Source organism: Eimeria acervulina, genomic scaffold (assembly GCF_000499425.1).
Source record: "Eimeria acervulina Houghton genomic scaffold, Eah_scaff85, whole genome shotgun sequence".
Classification (NCBI taxonomy): Eukaryota; Apicomplexa; class Conoidasida; order Eucoccidiorida; family Eimeriidae; genus Eimeria; species Eimeria acervulina.
The window spans coordinates 8,287-26,969 of NW_013549561.1; the positions used below are offsets into that span (position 1 = coordinate 8,287).

At 39.3% G+C, this 18,683-nt stretch overlaps 1 protein-coding gene across 1 annotated transcript; it reads right to left on the reverse strand.

The window, feature by feature from the left end:
• Positions 1-13,606: 13,606 nt before the first annotated feature.
• EAH_00014450 (hypothetical protein, conserved) lies at positions 13,607-17,765 on the reverse strand (the record flags this gene model as incomplete). Its single annotated transcript, XM_013394253.1, has 4 exons — positions 13,607-15,295; positions 15,455-15,798; positions 16,155-17,125; positions 17,734-17,765. 4 exons carry the CDS (start codon positions 17,763-17,765, stop codon positions 13,607-13,609), a joined length of 3,036 nt encoding a protein of 1,011 aa, XP_013249707.1.
• Positions 17,766-18,683: the final 918 nt, after the last annotated feature.

Consider the following 18,683-nt stretch of genomic DNA (forward strand, 5'->3'; position numbering starts at 1 on the left):
AACTAATTAATTAATAATATAGACAGTTGCATAATGCAAGAAGACAAACTTATTACTTTTTTTAATTAAATTTTCTTCACTTTCACTGTCTGTAGACTCCGAAGATAGCAAAGAAAATGTACGGCGCCGGGCCATTACTTTTCTTCCCTTTGTCTCTTCTGTAATACAAAATAAACAAATAAATGAAAATAATAATTTAAAGAAAAGAAGAGATAAAAAGAATAATTGAAAAAGGAAAGAAGAGGGTTTGCTTTATATTGAATGTTGTTCAGGCTTTTATGGGGAGTTATATTTATATCTATATTTATATTTATATTTATATTTATATTTATATTTATATTTATATTTATATTTATATTTATATTTATATTTATTTAAACGCCACGGCGGAATCAAAAGAAGAGAACAAACAAAATGCATAGAAGAAGAACAAAAGAAGTAAAAATGAGAAAAGCAAAAATAAGATAAAACAAATAAAGAGCAATAAATAACAAAAACGACAAGACAGCAAACAAAGGTCTTGATTTCTTAATAAATTTTATCAGGGCTATGAACACAGCAAGAGAAATTATTTAAAAGAACAAATAAACAAAACATAAAACAAACAAACCTTTTTCTTTCTTTTTTACTTCTTTATTCTCTAAAAAAGAATTTAGTGTTGTTATCGCCGCTATATAATTAACGCTAGAGGCCCTGCAGCTCTCCACTGCCTGCAGCACAAAAAATATTTTGTTTTAATTTCATTATGTTTAATATTCAAAGAACACAGACAAATTAATTAACACCAATATAGAAAGCAATGCGAAACAGACGCACCTGAAAGCAAATATATCTAAATATATTATATATATATAGTATTATTACTAATACAAAGGGGGAGAAAAAGTATGAGAGGGTGTTGATGCTATTATTATTAATATTAAAATATGTTGAAATAGACAAGAGAAAAAGTATAAGAAAGCGTTTATACTATTCTTATTAATATTGATATATACTGAAATATATTGAAATATATTAAAATATATCAAAATATATTAAAAGAGATAAGAGAAAAAGTATAAGAAAGTGCTGATATATAATTTTACCTCCCTTAGAACATTTTGTTGTATGCCTCGGGCTGTTTGAATTTTTTGAATTTCTTCGATTTTTGCGAGCGAAGTTCGAAGCTTTTTAAAACTTTCTTGACTTTGTTTGTCTTGTATGGCATTTGTTTTATTTGTTTTAATATCTTTATTAGCTTGTTTATCTCTATTTTCTTTTTCTTCTTCTTCTTTAATAAACTCTACCGCGCAGCTAACAACATCTTCCAGGCCCTCTAAAACGAACGGCCCTGAAGTCTGCAAGAGACAATATTTTTTGTATTTGTTCATTTATTAGTATTTTATTTAAATGCAATTGATATTTATCTTAATTCATTCTCATAGTAATATTTATTTTAAATATTATTATTATTATTATTATTTATTGTTATTATTATTTTTCTGTTTTCAGTTAGCCAGAGGAATACCTCAAGAAATCAAAAAGAAAATTCAAGACACTTCCAAATGCAAAGAAAACCCAATATAAATTTATATCTATATCTATATATATATATATATATATATATATCCATATACGCAAATTCTATTGATATGTACGTGAATAATATGTATGTCAGATGCATATAAATATCAATAAGCAGAATATATATATACATATATGTTTATGTTAATGTGTTTCGTAAATATTTCTACAATAAGGGGAATGAAGAAAGAAGCATCAGCAAGTAATAGAACAGTTAGTTGTTAGGTTGTAAGAGAAGATATACACCAAATAAATTAAGAGAGTAAAGGCAAGAGAATCTGCGTCTATAAACAAAAGCTTAAAAGCTTTCGTACCTTCATTTGATTGCTTTCTTCAATTAACTTCTCTAATTCATAAATATCTTCTTTCTTCTTTTCTTTTTTCTCTAGACAAACAACTAATTTATCTCGTAAAGTTTGCTCCTTCTCCAGTCTCTGCAGCAGCTCCTTTGCCTGCATGCATACAGGAAAAAATAAATACAATTAAATGAATAATAATAGTGATAAACGAATTACAAAGTAAATGTTCTGTATATACACGCGGAGAAGCAGAAAGAAACAGCTTCTACTTGCATACATTTTGTGTTTTTTAGAGTTTGTTTGGAGTTATCTTCACCTAAATAAATTATAATAATTCTCATGATGCAACTAATATAAAATATACAACAAATAATGCCTTTGTGGAGTCTATAAGAAATATAACAGTAAAAAACAGACAAAATTTGCTGTCTCTCATAATACTCTTCTCTGTTTTAATTGATGCTTTTTTAAGTTGCTTTGAATTCAAAGACAAATACAAATATCAATACGTAAATATACTGTATATGTGCATATAAATATATATATATACATTTTGTTATTTATTCCTGTGTCTAGGATGTACAGAAACAAAGGTATGGGTTTTGTTTGTATTTCCTACAGAGTTGCCTGCATCTTCTTTCTATTCTTATATATATATATATATGCATGTATATATATTATATTATATTATACTATACTATAATAACTAACGCGAAGAACAACATCATTATAGATGCCTTTGTCTTCTGCTTGAGCGAGCATCGACTTTAAAGGAGAAAATCCAACAAAGCCCGGCGAGCCCATCGCCTCTTCTAGACGTCTAAACAAACAAATGAATAAATAATTTATTTTATTTTATTGTTAAATATCATTTTAATTAAATACAATAATCAGATAGAATACATGCAATGAACAAATAAATACTTTGTTTCATTTTATTATTCAATATTCAAATAATTTAATATAATAATCAAATAAAATAGACAAACACCAACAGCAACAACACCAACAACATCAACAAATAGTAATAATAAAATAAATAATAATAAAAATATAAATAATAAAAATAATAGTATTAGCAGTACTAATAACAACAGTTACAGCAGCACAAATAACAGTAATGGAAACAGCAGCAACAAAAAAACCAGAAGGGAAACAAGAAAAATATGAAGATTAACAAGAACATATATAATAATAATAAAATGTATTAATAATAATAATAATATAATGCATATTAATAATAATATAATAATAATATTAATACTACAGTGGGGATACAAATAGCTTTAATAGAAAAGGCGTTAAAAAAAATACTAAGAAGACAGTGGAGTACAAATTTAAAGAATAAAGCGAGCAACAGCAAAACAAACAAAACAAACCGAATATGATTATACAAATATATATATATATATACACATATATGTATGTACCTACAATATATACCCAATATAAATCAAATAAATAAATATAAATAATATATATATATATGCATATAACAATAAGCAAATGGCTTACAAGGTAAAGTATACTTCGTTATTCATTTTTTCTAAAACTTCTCGAGCAGAAAGAAGAACAGAGAAATCTGAAGAAGAGGCGACAGCCTCAAATTGTTTAATTATCGCATGCAGCTCTGTCGCTCTGCAAATATGCACAAAAAGAATATATAATCTTCTCTATTTATCTTTTCTCTTTTTTCTTCCTTTGTTTCTTTATTCTCTCCCCTCTATGCTTTAAATGCATATCATAGTTTGCATACATATCTTTCGACGCCTCTTTGGGTCTACGTGTTTGCTTGTTTGTTTGCCTATCTGTCTGTCTGTTTATTATCTGCGAGCTTGATTGGTTTTTGCGTCTGTTTGTTTGTTTTGTGTATATATGTATATACATATATATACATATATATATATATATATATATATTGTTATACAGGCAGACACTAAACAGAAAATAAATATTTGCTCTACCGCGACTTCCTTGGTGTGTAAATACAACATATAAATATTGCATATAATATATATTATATTTATATATATAACACACAAGTATAGGTTTAACATTTTTTGTATATAGAAGAAATATATGGTGTAGAGCGACGTACTTCTCTTTGAGTTGTGTAGCGGTTTTAATATTTAGAAAGACGGGGGAAGGGAATAAGAAAGAGCCTTTGTTTTGTTTTGTTTGTTCGAGACAAAGCACAAACATATGCAGCTTTTTATTTAAATCCAACAAAACAGAGAAACGACGACGTGTTAAATATCCTCTAAAATGCTTTTGAATTTTTAATGCAAACAATGATAGCTTCAGGCGGCTGCACGTACACCCCAAAAATGAGGGAAACACGCAATAAGTAAATAATAAATTAATAAAAAGCATAATAATAAAGAAAACATTCACTAAATAGCAAGAGAGAAAGAAGCAACAACATAGATAGAAAAGATAGCTGCAGGCGGCTGCACGTACACCCCAAATGAGGGGAACACGCAATAAACAGAGAAATTAATAATCCTAATAAATAAAAAATTAATTAAACATCTATTTAAAAAGAAGGGAGAGAGAAAAAAGCAATAAGCCGGATACTAAGGGAGAGACATACAAGCAAAGCAGGTAAAGACAAACAAATGAATATACACGAGTATACAAAAACAAGCATAAACAAATAACCGATATCAAACAAACGAACAAAAACAAATAATCGATATCAAACAAACAAACAAAAGCAAATAGACAAAGACAAACAGACACAAACAAACAAACAAACAAACAAACAAGCAACAAACAAACAAACAAATAAATAAAATAAACATTATCTTACCGTTGGTATTCCAGTTTATTTTGTGTTTCTTCTTTGCAAAAAACTTTTGTCTTTCCTACTAAACAATTTTCTTCGTTTAAACTAAAGCGACGGCGCAGACACTCAACCTACTCGAATGCAGCCAACAAATATACATGTATATATATATATATATATATATATGTATGTATAAATATCTACTTATACATATATACCTCTGTGTATACAGTATAAATGTACATATATATATATATATATACTATTGCTTGCACACCAGTGCTGCTGCTGCTTGTTGTTGGTTGAGGCCTTTAAATGCCTCTTTTTGTTCTTCTAAGAGCGAATAACGCCATAGAAAATCGGCGTGGGGTAATCGCAAAGAAAATCCGCACTTGCGGATCTTCACTGCCTCCATCACTCCTAAGAAAAGTAAAAAGAAATATAATAAAAATATCTTCAAGATAGAAGACAATAAAATAACAAACAAATGAACAAACAAACAAAAGAATACACATACATATTTGTACGTACATTTATATATATATATATATACATATATATGCATATACATATGTATATAAACATGTAGGTATATATAGATGTATGTATATAGACATGTATATACATATATACATATATATGTAGATATATAATGTATATATACATATATGGATGAATATTCTTTTCTGTTTTTAATTAATTTCTTAAATTACCTGAGAATGTCATCTGGTTTAATATTTCTCGAGAAGAAATACAAAGAGGTTTATGCTGTTGGTTTGGTTTGATACACCGCACATAGTGAGCATTGGTTGAATTTATGCGCTGTAGTAAATCCTGCAGCTGTCTTTTAAACTCAGATGCTGTATCATAACGAAGACATATCTATTTAAAATAAATATTATTAATGATGCAACGCAAACAAAAGTGCAGAAGCAGTAGCAGTAGCAGTAGCGGGAGCAGCAGCAGCAGCGGAAGTATCAGCAGCACCGGAAGCACCCGCAGCAGCAGAAGCAGCAGCGGAAGCAGAATCAGCAGCAGCGGCAGAAGCAGCAGCATTAGCATCACAATGAAGAGCAAACGAACGAGCAGCAGAAGCAGCAAGAAGCTCCAAGGGCATCATCATCATCGTCATCATCGTCAGCAGCAGTAGCAGCAGCAGAAGGAGCAGCAGCAGCAGCAGCAGCAGATCTTCTTACCGACAGTATTTTTGCTTTTAGTTTGGCTAGCACTTGCTGCATCTGCATTCGGGTGTACAGACAGCACGGCTTCTAGTAGAGTCTCATTGTGAGAAGAAACCAGCAAAGCAACAGATTCAGTCGAAATACTTTTCTGGTTTTTGTTTAGCCAACCCTCCGCATTATAGAGAACATCACCAGCATAATGACAAACTGTAAACGATAAAGGGTCCCCAAGTCTGCAGACACCCCACAAAAAACCCTAAACCCTAAACCCTAAACCCTAAACCGCCTGCATGAACCCTTCAATGTAGACCCTAAGCCCTCAGCCTAATCCCTATACAGCAGACTCTAAGCATTACAACTTGAGATTTAAACCCTTAACCCTAAACCCCAAACCCTAAACCCTAAACCCTAATCCATAGAAGAGCTCTCTTAATGAGTAGAATCATGCGAGTAAAAGCTGTCTGATGTTTATTTTTGTTGATGTTTGCAGAAAAAGAAGGAAAAGAAAGCAAGAAAATTAATTAATTTTACTTAGGGAAGAGAACTGTCTTTTCTATTGTTTTGCTCTTTTTTAATTTGTTGACAAAGCCAAGCTCAGACCCTCGAGGCACAAACAACTCCTCGTCTAATGTGGAGAATATACCTAAGCAGGAATCGCATATATATATATATATAATATACATATTATCTAAATGCATTCATATATATATACAGATGGATAAATATATATATATATATATTTTAACGGATATACCTATATATATATATAGCTATACATAAATGGTTTAGTATCCTCTTTCTTCACATTATAAAGTTATGCTAATAATTGTTTTGTTTTTCTTCTTATTACTATTTGTAGCCGTTACAAATGCCATTGCTAGTGCTCGACTATGTTCATCAAAGTGCATTTATGATGATATATATATATATATGCATATATATAATTTTATTATTATACTTTTATGCATGCACTTGAATGAGGCTGTTCTCACGTTTCTTTGTGTATGTCTATTATTAGCTCTCTCCTCTGCTTTGTGCTTGGTGTGTTTCTTCGATTATATATAAGCATATCTACATATATTAATATATGTATTATATATATATATACATAATATGTATATAAATATATATACATACCTTTATATAATACAAGTAGTGAGAAACACGCAAGACACAAATAATTAAAGTTTTTTCTTTGACGTTATTATTATGAATGCCTTTCACTTCAAACTGTGTTTAATACTCCTTATCCGCATATATATATATATATATATTTAAAGTATGTTATTAATTAAAGAGTAAAAATATATAAAAAGAATTCTTTTTGTTAGCGCACCGCCCTTCCCTTCTATGGCTTCTACGACTTGTGCATTATCTTGAAAGGAGAAGTTAAGCGCATGCAGCCCTTCTTTTTCATAATCATTTATTTCCTTTAAGAAAATATCTTTATTAAAATGTTGCTGTAGCTTTTCATTACTTAAATTAATGCAAAGTTGTTCGAAGCCATTGTGAGTGAAACACTCAAAACCTGCAATATCTAATATCCCTACAATCTTATTTTCATTCTATTCACAGAAAACAAACAAAACATAAAACAAACAAATTTATTTTAATAGTAAATATTATTGCTTTTTAAATGCATTTCGAGATAGAAAAGTAATGCCTGAGGGTTTTCTGAACAAAATATGAATTTAATGACTTACATTTAATATAGGTGAAGGAGGCTGCAAACTTTCATTTACCCTCTCTATTAGCCAAGAGAAGAGGCAGCTGTATATCAGTTGAGCGAAGCCATCGCGAGATGCTGCAGCTTTTTCAGGGTTTAGTACAGCCTTTATTACTTCCCCACCAGTTTTAAGACAGCGCGTTAGAAACAACTCCTTTAAACTCTAAGCAAAGAAACAGAAACAGAAAGAAAACAGAAGAAAACAAATGCAGCATACACCGATGCACACACAAACTCTCCAGATGTTCATGCTCAAGGTCTAGGGTTTAGAGTTTAGGATTTAGGGTTTAGCGTTTGGGGTTTAGGGTTTAGGGTTTAGGGTTTAGGGTTTACATCTACGGAAAGGCCTAATAAGGAGGCTGCAGCATTGAGGTGATGATCTGTTGAGGGGTCTGTGGCGCTGCCCTCTTCGCCTCCAGCCTGCAGCAGCAAACGCAAATAAATATGTTCATTTATTTACATAATAATATTTAATCAATTCGCTTGTAGTTCTCTAAGTAATCAATTAAATTAAATTTAATTAGATGCATTCAGGCTGTTCTGGTATTCATCAGCGTGTTGGGAACGCAGAGGGCAAGAAAAAGGAAATTCAATCTAACATTAACGTATGCACAAACATACATGTATATATATATATATATATTAGCATGCATTTACATATGTATCTATATGCATAGAGACATATATGCATGCATACAGCATATATTTATGTATTTATTCACATATATGTGTATATGTCTATACATATATATATAAGACTTACGCTATGTGGAATAAAGGAAATGTTTCCAAGATGTAGCAGTGCGGCGACAATAGAAAATAAATCATTCTGTTGCTTTGCTTTAAACCCTAATGTTATGAGTGCATGCTTTAACTCCTCGAGGCCTTCTGCGTCATTTACTGCGCAAGCGCGAGAAAGAAAAACAAACAAGAAGGCAAAAGGCAAATAGAAAAATATAAGGACCTCCTAAATCAAGCAGAGGAACAGCAACAGCAAGAGCAACAACAACAGCAACAACACCAACAACAACACCAACAACAACAACTACTGCAACACTACTAAAAAGAATGAGAACTGCAGCTAACTCGATCGCTTTGTAGGCATTGATGTATACCTTTAGTAGAATTCATACAGCATAAAGGCAAAGCAGCTTAGCACGTTCTCTATCTACTGTTAATTTAATTGAAGCTGTCTAACTTCTGTTGCTGGGCGCATAGGGCTGTAAGTAGCTGAAGGCAGCCGCTTCGGTGTTTAATTGGTATTCTCCTTGAAGCACTTTCAAACTACTTCTCAAGCCTTCTAACAACTGGTAAAAAACATGGAAATTTCGTTCGCCTTTTGCGTGGCCTACAACCCTCGGCACCTCTAGAAGATACGAAGTAATGCGAGCACCTGCAAAACAAACAGAAGTTTTGTCTAAACAGGGGTTTAAATGCAATTACAATAAGGCATTTTGCTGGAGCTTAAAGCAAACTAAAGAACAGAAAACAAAGAGGAATGTCTTCATGCAGAAACAGAAAGAACGAGTGGTGTAGGGTACGAAGTGGCCGAGGAAATCGCATTATTTCTCTTGAATAAATCTTAATAATTGAATAAATCTTAATATTCAATCACAAATATTTGACTAAAAGAATAATTTAATTGTTTAATGTTCAGACAAACCCATCACAACGCAGTTTTCGCTGAAGATTACTTCAACCCATTTTCCGAAGCGACTGCTATTCGGATTTCGGGTTGTACTCGCGTTTCCGAGTGCCTCTAAAGCTGGATTTGCCTCTAAGAGTTTTTGTTCAATTGAACAGTTTTCATTTGATCTATTTGCTGCGGAAATGCTGCTCTCCCTCCCCCTTAATCGCCCCTCACGTCCCCCTGCAACTGCCAGAAACTGCAATATTAACTTCGTTGTTTCTGTCTTTCCAGCACCTAAAACGCAAAAGAGAAAGAGTAATATGTTGGCGGCAATTAGATAAACAAAATATAAACGAATTTGCATTATAATTGGAGTGAAACAAACAAACTGCTCGACGCACACTGACAGCAATCCTGATCGATAAATGCTGCAATGCACAAATACTCCACATATCAAAGTAATAATTTATTCAATTAAAAATAAACGCAAAATGCTGTCCTCAGCCTCAAACCATAAAACTTAAACGCGAGCCTCTTATTCCCTCAACCCTTCTTAACTATGAACCCTAGAGCTTGAACAAGCATCACGCCCTAAATCCTAAACCCTAAACCCTAAACGCTAAGGCATAGCAGCAGCAGCAGCACCACACCGGATTCTCCTGTGATAAGCGCCGCTTGGGGTTTGCCTTCTTCGCTGAGGTTTTTGAATGCTGCAGCAGCAATTTGATAGATGTGAGGCTTGAGGCTGTAGGGGTCTTCGGAAAGAAGGTACTGAGAAATGGCGGTCTGTCCATACACCGGAAGATATTGAAATGGATTTAAAGATAAAAGAATGTTCCCTACATTTGTATAAATCAAACTGTTTTTGTATCGCTGCCGCACTGTCTGCAGCAACGAGGCCTCCGACGTCTCTGACAAACTGCAAATATTATCAACACCTAAACCCTCACAAGCAAAAAAAGAAAGAATAATAATGAATATTATTATTGTTATTATAGTGCAGAATAAGTAATCTAATTATGCATTTAATAATATAAATGCAGACACACCATGCAATTGCGCCCTAACAAAAACAAACAAAAACAAACAAAAATATATTAAAATGCAAAGAAGGTTGAACAGACGCAGAACGCTAACAACAAACAAATTCAGAAAAACAGTAAAAGGCGGGAATGCAAAAAAGACAAATGAAGTCGCCAAACTGATCAACAGCCAACGGCGAAGGGAGAGGGGTCTAAACAAAAACAAATACTTAGGAAAGCACAAGCAGACAAACAAACAAACAAACAAACAAACAAACAAACAAACAAGACAAACAAACAAACAGACAAACAGAAAAACAGACGAACAAACAAACAAAAGGACAATGGGTTGACTCCTAGAAGAACCCTAAACTGTTTAATTTGGATTACTTAATTGAAATAAGTGAACAAGCATATATCTAAAGGAAGTGCGGCGTGTTCATTAGGTAGATGTATATGCACCTTCAAGCCCCTTAGGATCTAATATAGGTTTTATCTGCAATCTTTCTCCTGCGCTTGGGGTAAAAGTTAGGTGGTTTGCGTCTGTCTCCGAATCAAATGCCTCAACCAGTCTGTAGCTTTCTCCCCCCTTCTCCTCCACAGCCACTCCCCATACTTCTGTTGGATGAGGCACCCAAAACAGCTGCGCCATCGCAGCAGCAGCAGCAGCAGCTGCTGCTGCTGCAGTTGCTGCTGCTGCTGCTGCTGCTGCTGTTGCAGAAAAGGCCCGCAGATGGTTGCTCCTGTATAGGGGGAAGGTTACGGCGTTGAGAGCGAGCCGGAGAAGCAACAAAAACAAGAAAACCTTCTAGTTGCTTCTTCTTTGGACACGAAAATATAAAAACCCGTTTTTTCTTGCATTCTTCTTCTCCTCTTTCTTCTCTTCCTCGTTATACTTTTTACATCGTTCTTCCCTCACGAATCTAAATTCAACATTCCCTTATATAAATGCAGTACGTAGATGCCCGCTTCACTTTAAAAAGATTTGAACAAATATAAAAAGACTTAGTGTGTAGAGGGAGGTTGGGGGGTTGGTACTCCGCCGTGTGAGAAGTAGTATAGCTGCCGAGGGCTATCTGAAGAGCCTAAAAAGCTGTAAAAAGAAACAGCTAGCAAATGTTTATTAATGGATAGTTATTTTAATTAGAAAAGAAAAAAAAGGAGCAAAGACTAAGACAGCCACAGCTACTTCGCTGGTGAACCTCTTCGGGGCTGCTGCATACAGCTGGGCATGCGTTTTCACATTCAGACGAGGAGAAGGCCTATTATTTGCTGCATTATGAGGAAAATACTATTATTTATATATAATAAATAAATGGGTTTTAATATTTATTAATTCATTCATTCAGAAATATATCCTCTAAATGCTTAGCCTAAAAGGATTGACCAGCGTTCCGGTAAGGGGTCACTCACCAGTGCAGCACCATTGGTCTGTACCTGCAAGAGCTGCACACATGGGCAATTTCTTTCCTTTTTATGCTGAATAAATATATAAAGATGCATTAAAAATTCAAAATATATGCACTAGGACACTTCAATATTCAATTAAAATTTGTTTATAAGCCGTTTTCTATGGTGGATATTACTATAAAATATTCTCCAAGGTCTATTAGCGGAAACGCCAGGGTCTGTTTTTTCACCCCCTTGTTTTTTGCTGTTTATTAATGAAGTTTTCTTAATATTATTATTCTTTTTATTAGTATTATTATTGTACGATTACATACAATAAAATGCGAAACGCACTGCTGCATAACAGCTTAGGGTTTTCTTTCTACTTGCAGCACCGAATGAATTATCAATCAGTTAGTTTATTCACCATTTAAACAAAGATTAGGTACTGCTTTTAATTATTTATTTATATTTATTAATTGCTGCAGGCTGAAATGGTGCAATTAATTGGTTTGTATATAATAGACAACAAATCTCCTTGCGTAGGCTATACACTCCTCCTCCTCTCGCACGGACTGATGCAGCTAGCTAGCTGCACATCACTAGCTAGATGCATATGGCTAGCTAGCTGCACGTGGCTAGCTAGCTGCAGTAGCTAGCGACGTGTTTTCTATGAAGAGAACAGCAAAGGGGCGTTGGTCTTTGTTTCTGTTTCTTATTTCACTTCTTCACGTGTAGTGTATAGAAGTTCAAATAGTAATTGAGTTGATTACTTCTTCTGCATTATATCTGCTGCTTGTACGCAATGTACACACAGAATAGAACAGTGTACAGACACCGGATGCTGCTGCTGTTGTTTGCTGCACTTTAACCCCAATGCAACATCACTTCAATTAAATTAACATAGAGAGGAGAATCAGAGGTGTTCTGCTGTCTTCGTATCTGCAGCTGGTTGATTTCCCCTTTAAACAAAAAAAAGATAATAAAGTAGACGGTCTGGGGCTCCATATCAAAAGCCTCGTGCAGTAAACCGCACTGCTGCTGCTGCTGTTGCTGCAGCAGTTTCTGCAGCTCCTGTCGCAGCCGCCCCTGTTGCTGCAGGTGCTGTTAAAATTTACCCGCTGCTGCAGGTACAGCAGCTGGAGCTGTCCTTGTTTCTGCCGCCATGCAGCAGCAGCAGCAGCAACAGCAACAGCAATAGCAGCAGCAGCCATGATTGCGGCCACACTAAGCGCAGCACGAGTGGGAGTGACGTCAGCGAAGAGCCTTTTTAATGCTTAGGAGGTGGGACCAGCACCAGTAGCAGCAGCAGCAGCATCAGTAGCAGCAGCAGCGTCAGCATAACTCCTCAGCATCCATCCGCCGTTGAGGCGAGCGATGTATTCAGAAGGTTGTTCAGGAGACACCCGAGGGAAGGCAGCGAATCTGCGAGACCGCATACACCTTAATAATAGGAACATTAATAGGAGAAATATCTATGCAAGAGCAAACTGAACGTAGATAATCAGAACACACAAACCAAGCAAACGGCAGCAGAAGCAACAACTGAATGAAGTAGTACCACAGGTGTACGTACACTTCACTCTGGTATGTGTTTAACTACCAACAGCAGATGCATATACACTTTTCATCTATACACGCATGCGCATACACCTGCGTTCAGGTGCATGTACAGTTAATTCAGGTGTATATACAGTTAATTCAGGTGTATATACAGTTAATTCAGGTGAATATACAGCCACTGCGTACCGTCTGCCGATTTGGTGTGCGAGTACAGCGGCGTCTTTAACTCTGGCGCCTGCGCCCCATTCACTGCAAACAGAAGCCAGCTCAGTACGAATGCATGCATTGAATGAAGAAGAAGAAGCCCAACAGAAAGTAAAATAAAGAAGAGAATAGCAGAGAATGGAGGGGGGAGAGGGAGAAGAGGGGGGGATTATAAAACATATGACAAGAGGACTAAGAATTGAAACAAAATAAACTTCACCAAAACAGAAAACATATTAACTCACCCCAAACATCCTGCAGGCCCCACTACCTGCAGCCACGGCATTTTCTTTACCCTCTCTCGATGAAATTCTTCTCTCGCCTTTGCAAACAAAAATAATTCATCGGAGTCACCATCACTCTCCTCTTTCTTCTGTACCTCTGAAGGGCTATCAATAATAGACACTTCTTCCGCCTCCTGGAGGGCCCCCTGAGGGGCCCCATCAGGGGCCCCCTGCGAAAGCCCTTGGGGGCCTCCGAAGGAGGGCCCCAAGGGGGCCCTCTGGGGAGCCCCCTGCGCAGCCCCCTGAGGGGCCCCTTGGGGGGCCCCTTGGGGGGCCCTTTGGGGGGGTCTTTGCAGGAACCCCTCTGGGGGCCCCTGGGGGGCCCTTTGAGGGGGCACCTCTGGAGCTGTCTGTGTTATTGGTGAGTTGCTTGTGTGAAGGTGTTTGAGAGGCAGATGCGTGGATGCGGCGTGCAGTGCTGCGGTTGCTGTCCAGTGTTGGGTGCGTAGTCGATCGAATTGCTGCAGCAGGTGCAGCAATCTATTTCTGTGTTTTGCTGCTGCTGCGTTTGTCTTTGCTGTTTGCTTGTCTATTACTAGGGGCCATTGGGGCTCCACCTGTAGAGACACCCGAGAAGACATCAGCAGCCGATCTGCTGCTGCTGTTATTCCCTCGCGCTGCAGCGCTAAGTCTACTGCTTCTTCTGCTGCTCCCAGCAGCAGCCCCAACGCGCGCATGCAAGCTGCATTCTCAGCAGCTGCTGCTGGCCCCTGCTGCAGCAGCTGCACCGTAGGCTTTTGTTGCTGCTGTTGTTGTTGCTGTTGCTGCAGCGGGTGCTCTCGGCTTTGCTGCAGCAGCAGTTGCAGTGGCAGCAGCAGCTGCTGCATGTTGTGTAGCGTTCTCTCGATTTGCTGCACTGCAACAGCTGCATGGACGTGCAGCAGCAGCGGCTTGTTGAGATACTTTGCGCTGCAGTCTTCTAAGCGCCCAGCAGCAGCCAATGCTTCCCCTTGAACATGCGGGTAAATATTTCCTAAGAGCTGCAACTCTGTTATTGACAAGGCCTCCTGTGCTACATGGAAGGCAGCTTCAAGCCCAGCTAGTGCCTCTGTAGCATCCAAACCAGCAGCAGCAGCAGCGGCTGCTGCTGCTGCTGTTGCGGTTGCTGTCGACGGTGCTGCTGCTGCTGCTGCTGCTGCGCTCTGCTGAGGGCTATAGAAGCAGCCTCGCCCCAAAGCAGCAGCTCGGCGGGAGGCCCTCGAGCAGAATGCATGCACTGTAATGTAGGAGGAGCAGGGGAGAGAAGCGAGGAAGTCGTAAGGTGTACCTACACCTGAATTGTTCAAGGGTTGCTGTTGCAGTGTATATGCAGGTGCTGCTGCTTCTTTTTCTTCTTGTTTTCTTCTTTTGTTTTCTCCTTTTAATGCGGAAGACTTCATTAAATAACTCAATTCAAATGGGTGCAAGGCACAAACCACCAAATCCGCAGTAAACCGCCGACCCTCCGTGCAAACAACTGCAGCGGAGCCACCCACATCCCCAAGCTCGTTGTTGCTGCTGCTGCTATTGCTACTGCTGCTGCTGCTGCTGCAGGCGTTTGCATGCAGCAGCGGCTCTATCCGCTGCACCCGGCAGCCCAACTCAATAGAGACAGGGGGCCTGCCTTCAGAGGGAGAGGAAATATAGCTGGCGAGGGCCTCCAACACCTAAACGCATAAATGCAGCAAAGCAATTTAATACTAAACGGAAGAATAACATTCGCATCGCTCGCATGGCAGCAGCAGCCACTGCTGCTCTGGCTATTGCTGCTGCTGCTGCTGCTGCTGCTGCTGCTGAACTCTAAACCCTAAACCCTTGGTTTATACCTGTTTCATGCCTCCAACTGGGGCGAATAGACCTCCGCCTTCCTGCGCAATTTGCTGCAGCGCTTCCTGCCCTTGGGGAGAGGGTTTGCATCCCGGTACGGGAAGGAGAAGGGGCCCTTTACGTTTGCTGTCAGCCGTTGCTTCATTTGTTGCGTCAGGAGAGGGTATGCTGCTGCTGCTGCTGTTGTTGTTGTTGATGTTGCTGCTGCTGCTGCTGCTGCTGCTGGCAGCAGCCCTTGCTAACCGGCGCTCAGCTAAAGTGCCTCGCAGCAGAGAGCCGTACTGCTGCTGCAGCAGCCACCCACGGGGGAAGTAGGCTCGGGAGGAGAGGGCCTCAGGCTTAGCTGTACATACACCGCAGTGAACATACACCACACAGAATACAACACAACCGGCATATATAAAGCAATAATAAATAAAATAACAAATACTGCAGCACAAGGAAGGAAGCAGCGAGATGCTCAGGCAGCTACAGAGGCTAAGACGGCGCATGCAGAAGAATGGCCACAGTTTAGCGGAGAGCAACTGCTGCAGTAGCAGCAGCAGCAGCAGCTGCTGCTGCAGCAGTTGAAGAGGAGGCTGTGCGGAGTTCGTGCAGTCCAGAGGTACCGGTGTAAACGGCAGCAAAGGCAAAACAACACTGCTGCTGCCGCGGCGGCGGCTGCTGCTGCTGCTGCTGCAGCTGCTGCTGTAGGCTCACCTCCGCCGCTGCATGCATTGAAGGCTGGCAGCAGCAAGTCTGCTGCGAATGCTTTACTGGAGTGCAGCGCAGCAAAGGCAGCCACAGACAAATCGCCTTTGCCTTCTTCGTTTTTGTACATATTTCTCTTTTGCTGCTCCTTTAAGACGGAGTTCTTCCTTAAACAAGCCTCTCCAACCGCAACAAACAAACAACGCAAAACATTCAACCGAGATATTCCAGGGCGGCTGCACTCAAACAGGGGGGCCCCCCTGAGGGGCCCCCTCAGTAGCGGCAACCGCAAGGCCGACAACCAGGAGGCCCCTCGAGCCCCCCATTTGTTGCTGGTGCTGGTGCTGGTGCTGCTGGTGCTGCTGCTGCTGCTGCTGCTGCTGTTGCTTCCGCGTCGCAGTGAGAAAATAGAGGCAGCAGTACGCCGCCCTACAGCCAGCTGCGATGGCTGCAGCACACGCTGCAGCAGCTGCAGCAGATGGCCTCCCCCAGGAGCTAGCACGTGAGGAGCCCCAGCTCCAAACTCTAGAGCAATGCACGCACTGTCACGAACAAATCCGGTGTTGGTGCTGCTGCTGCTGCTGCTGCTGCTGCTGCCTCCCCCGCTGAGCATCTCAGGGGGCACTGAGAGGTGGCGAGTTGAAGGGAAGCGCTGCTGCACGATCTGCTGCAGCAGCGACGGGAGGTCGAGGTTTTGTCTGCTGGGAGCAGCAGCAGCTGCTGCAGTAGCAGCAGCTGCTGGAGTAGTAACAGCTGCTGGAGCGGCAGAGACCGGTGTTGTTTGCTGCTGCTGCTGCTGCTGTTGCTGCTGCTGTTGCTGCTGCGGTTCGAGCTTGTCTAACAGCTGCAGCAGCACGCCTGCATGCGCTAGATCAGTTCGGGTGTATGTACCCCCGAGTTGCTGCTTTGCTTCTATCAGCCGTATGTGCGCGTGCTGCAGCGTGGGCTGCTGCTGCAGGAAGAAAGCAGTCGCCAGGCCGCTGAGCCCGCCCCCCACAATACTGCATGCAGCAGCAGCAGCAGCAAACGGAGTCAAATAAGTGAGGACAGAAGGCAGCAGCAGAAAGAAAGACAACAGGCAACAGGGTGTTTATACATAAGCAAACATGAGCCGCTTTCTGCGCAGTTCTGCTGCTACTCTAAACCAGAAACGCCTATCAGCTGTACGTACACCCCAACGTATAGAAGAAGGGGAGGGCCCCTTCAGTCTGCTTATTTAATATATTTTGTCTTTATGTCTAGAAAGCCGCATGTACAGTAGAATTGAGTACAGCTGAAATATACCACAGTGTGAGCAATACGCCCTGGCTGGCCTCCATAAAAATGTTTTCTGTTTATTGTAATGCGTTTGTTTTATTATGTTTGTCTGCACTTTATGATATTTACCTATCAATATGCGTATTTAATTGTGTTGTTAGACTTAATTGCTTTTGTTTTACTGTATTATCTACATTTTGCTTAGTATGTGTATGCATTCCATTGTGTTTGCTTGTTTATTGTATTTGTTTATTTTATTATGTTTGTATGTTTTATTGTTGCCTTTTTATTCTTCTTTGTTCATTTTCTTCTGCTTCTTTCGTTCTCTCACCATATTTGGGGGCGTCTGTCTTCCCTGAGCATTGTAATATTGCTGTCCTTGACTTCAGCGCATGACGGCAATTTGTCGCTTTAAATGAAATAAAGTAAAATAAAATAATGTAAAATAATAAATAAATATAACTGAACAGCGGCGCGGAGAAGCGGAGAGGGCACCGCGTGGGCCCCCTCAGGTGTCTGTACACTGCAGCTGCAAAGACAGAAAGCGGCTCAGCTGTTGCAAACAAAAACGAAATATGATTAAATTTTAATGGCGAGGACGGAGAGACCCGGGAGTATAAAATCTAAGCAGGGAGCCCTTCAGCGTATTTGGCTGCTGCAGACCTACTCTCGCCGTTAGTGCTGTTTCTGCTGCTGTTGCTCGTCCTGTATAACCATTGAATAATACATAATTATCCTTATTTATAAAGATCAGAGTACAAACAAACCCAGCTGAGGGCCCCCCTGCCCCCCACCCCCGTACGCCGACAGGCGCCCTCACCAGAACAGAAATCGATAAAGGGCAGCTGCACGAGAAGGAAACTGATGCAAAGGCCCTTGTGTATAGACTTATCCCTCAAATTTGTGTGCTTCAAAATTAACTAATTAAAACTTTTAACTTCTTCAAGTGCAGGCAAAACCGGCATTTCCTCTCACAAGGCGCGGGGGGCCCCAGCAGCACCGACACAGGAGGGCCCCCAGCCACCGATAGTCCTTCCAAAGTAATGTATTCTTCGTTTTCAACACCTTCTAATGAAGAATAAGAATAAAATATGAAAATTGATAATTATTTTCCCAGAAATACGAACGTGGCACTTACCTCCGACGCTGAAATTCGCCCCTGAGTCCATACTCGAAAATTCAAATTGGGATATTTCGAGTGTACACACCGCTGCATTTGGTGTTGTTAAAAGGAAAACGGTAATTAATTGAAAAAAGCAATTTAATGGTGGCTTTAGTGGA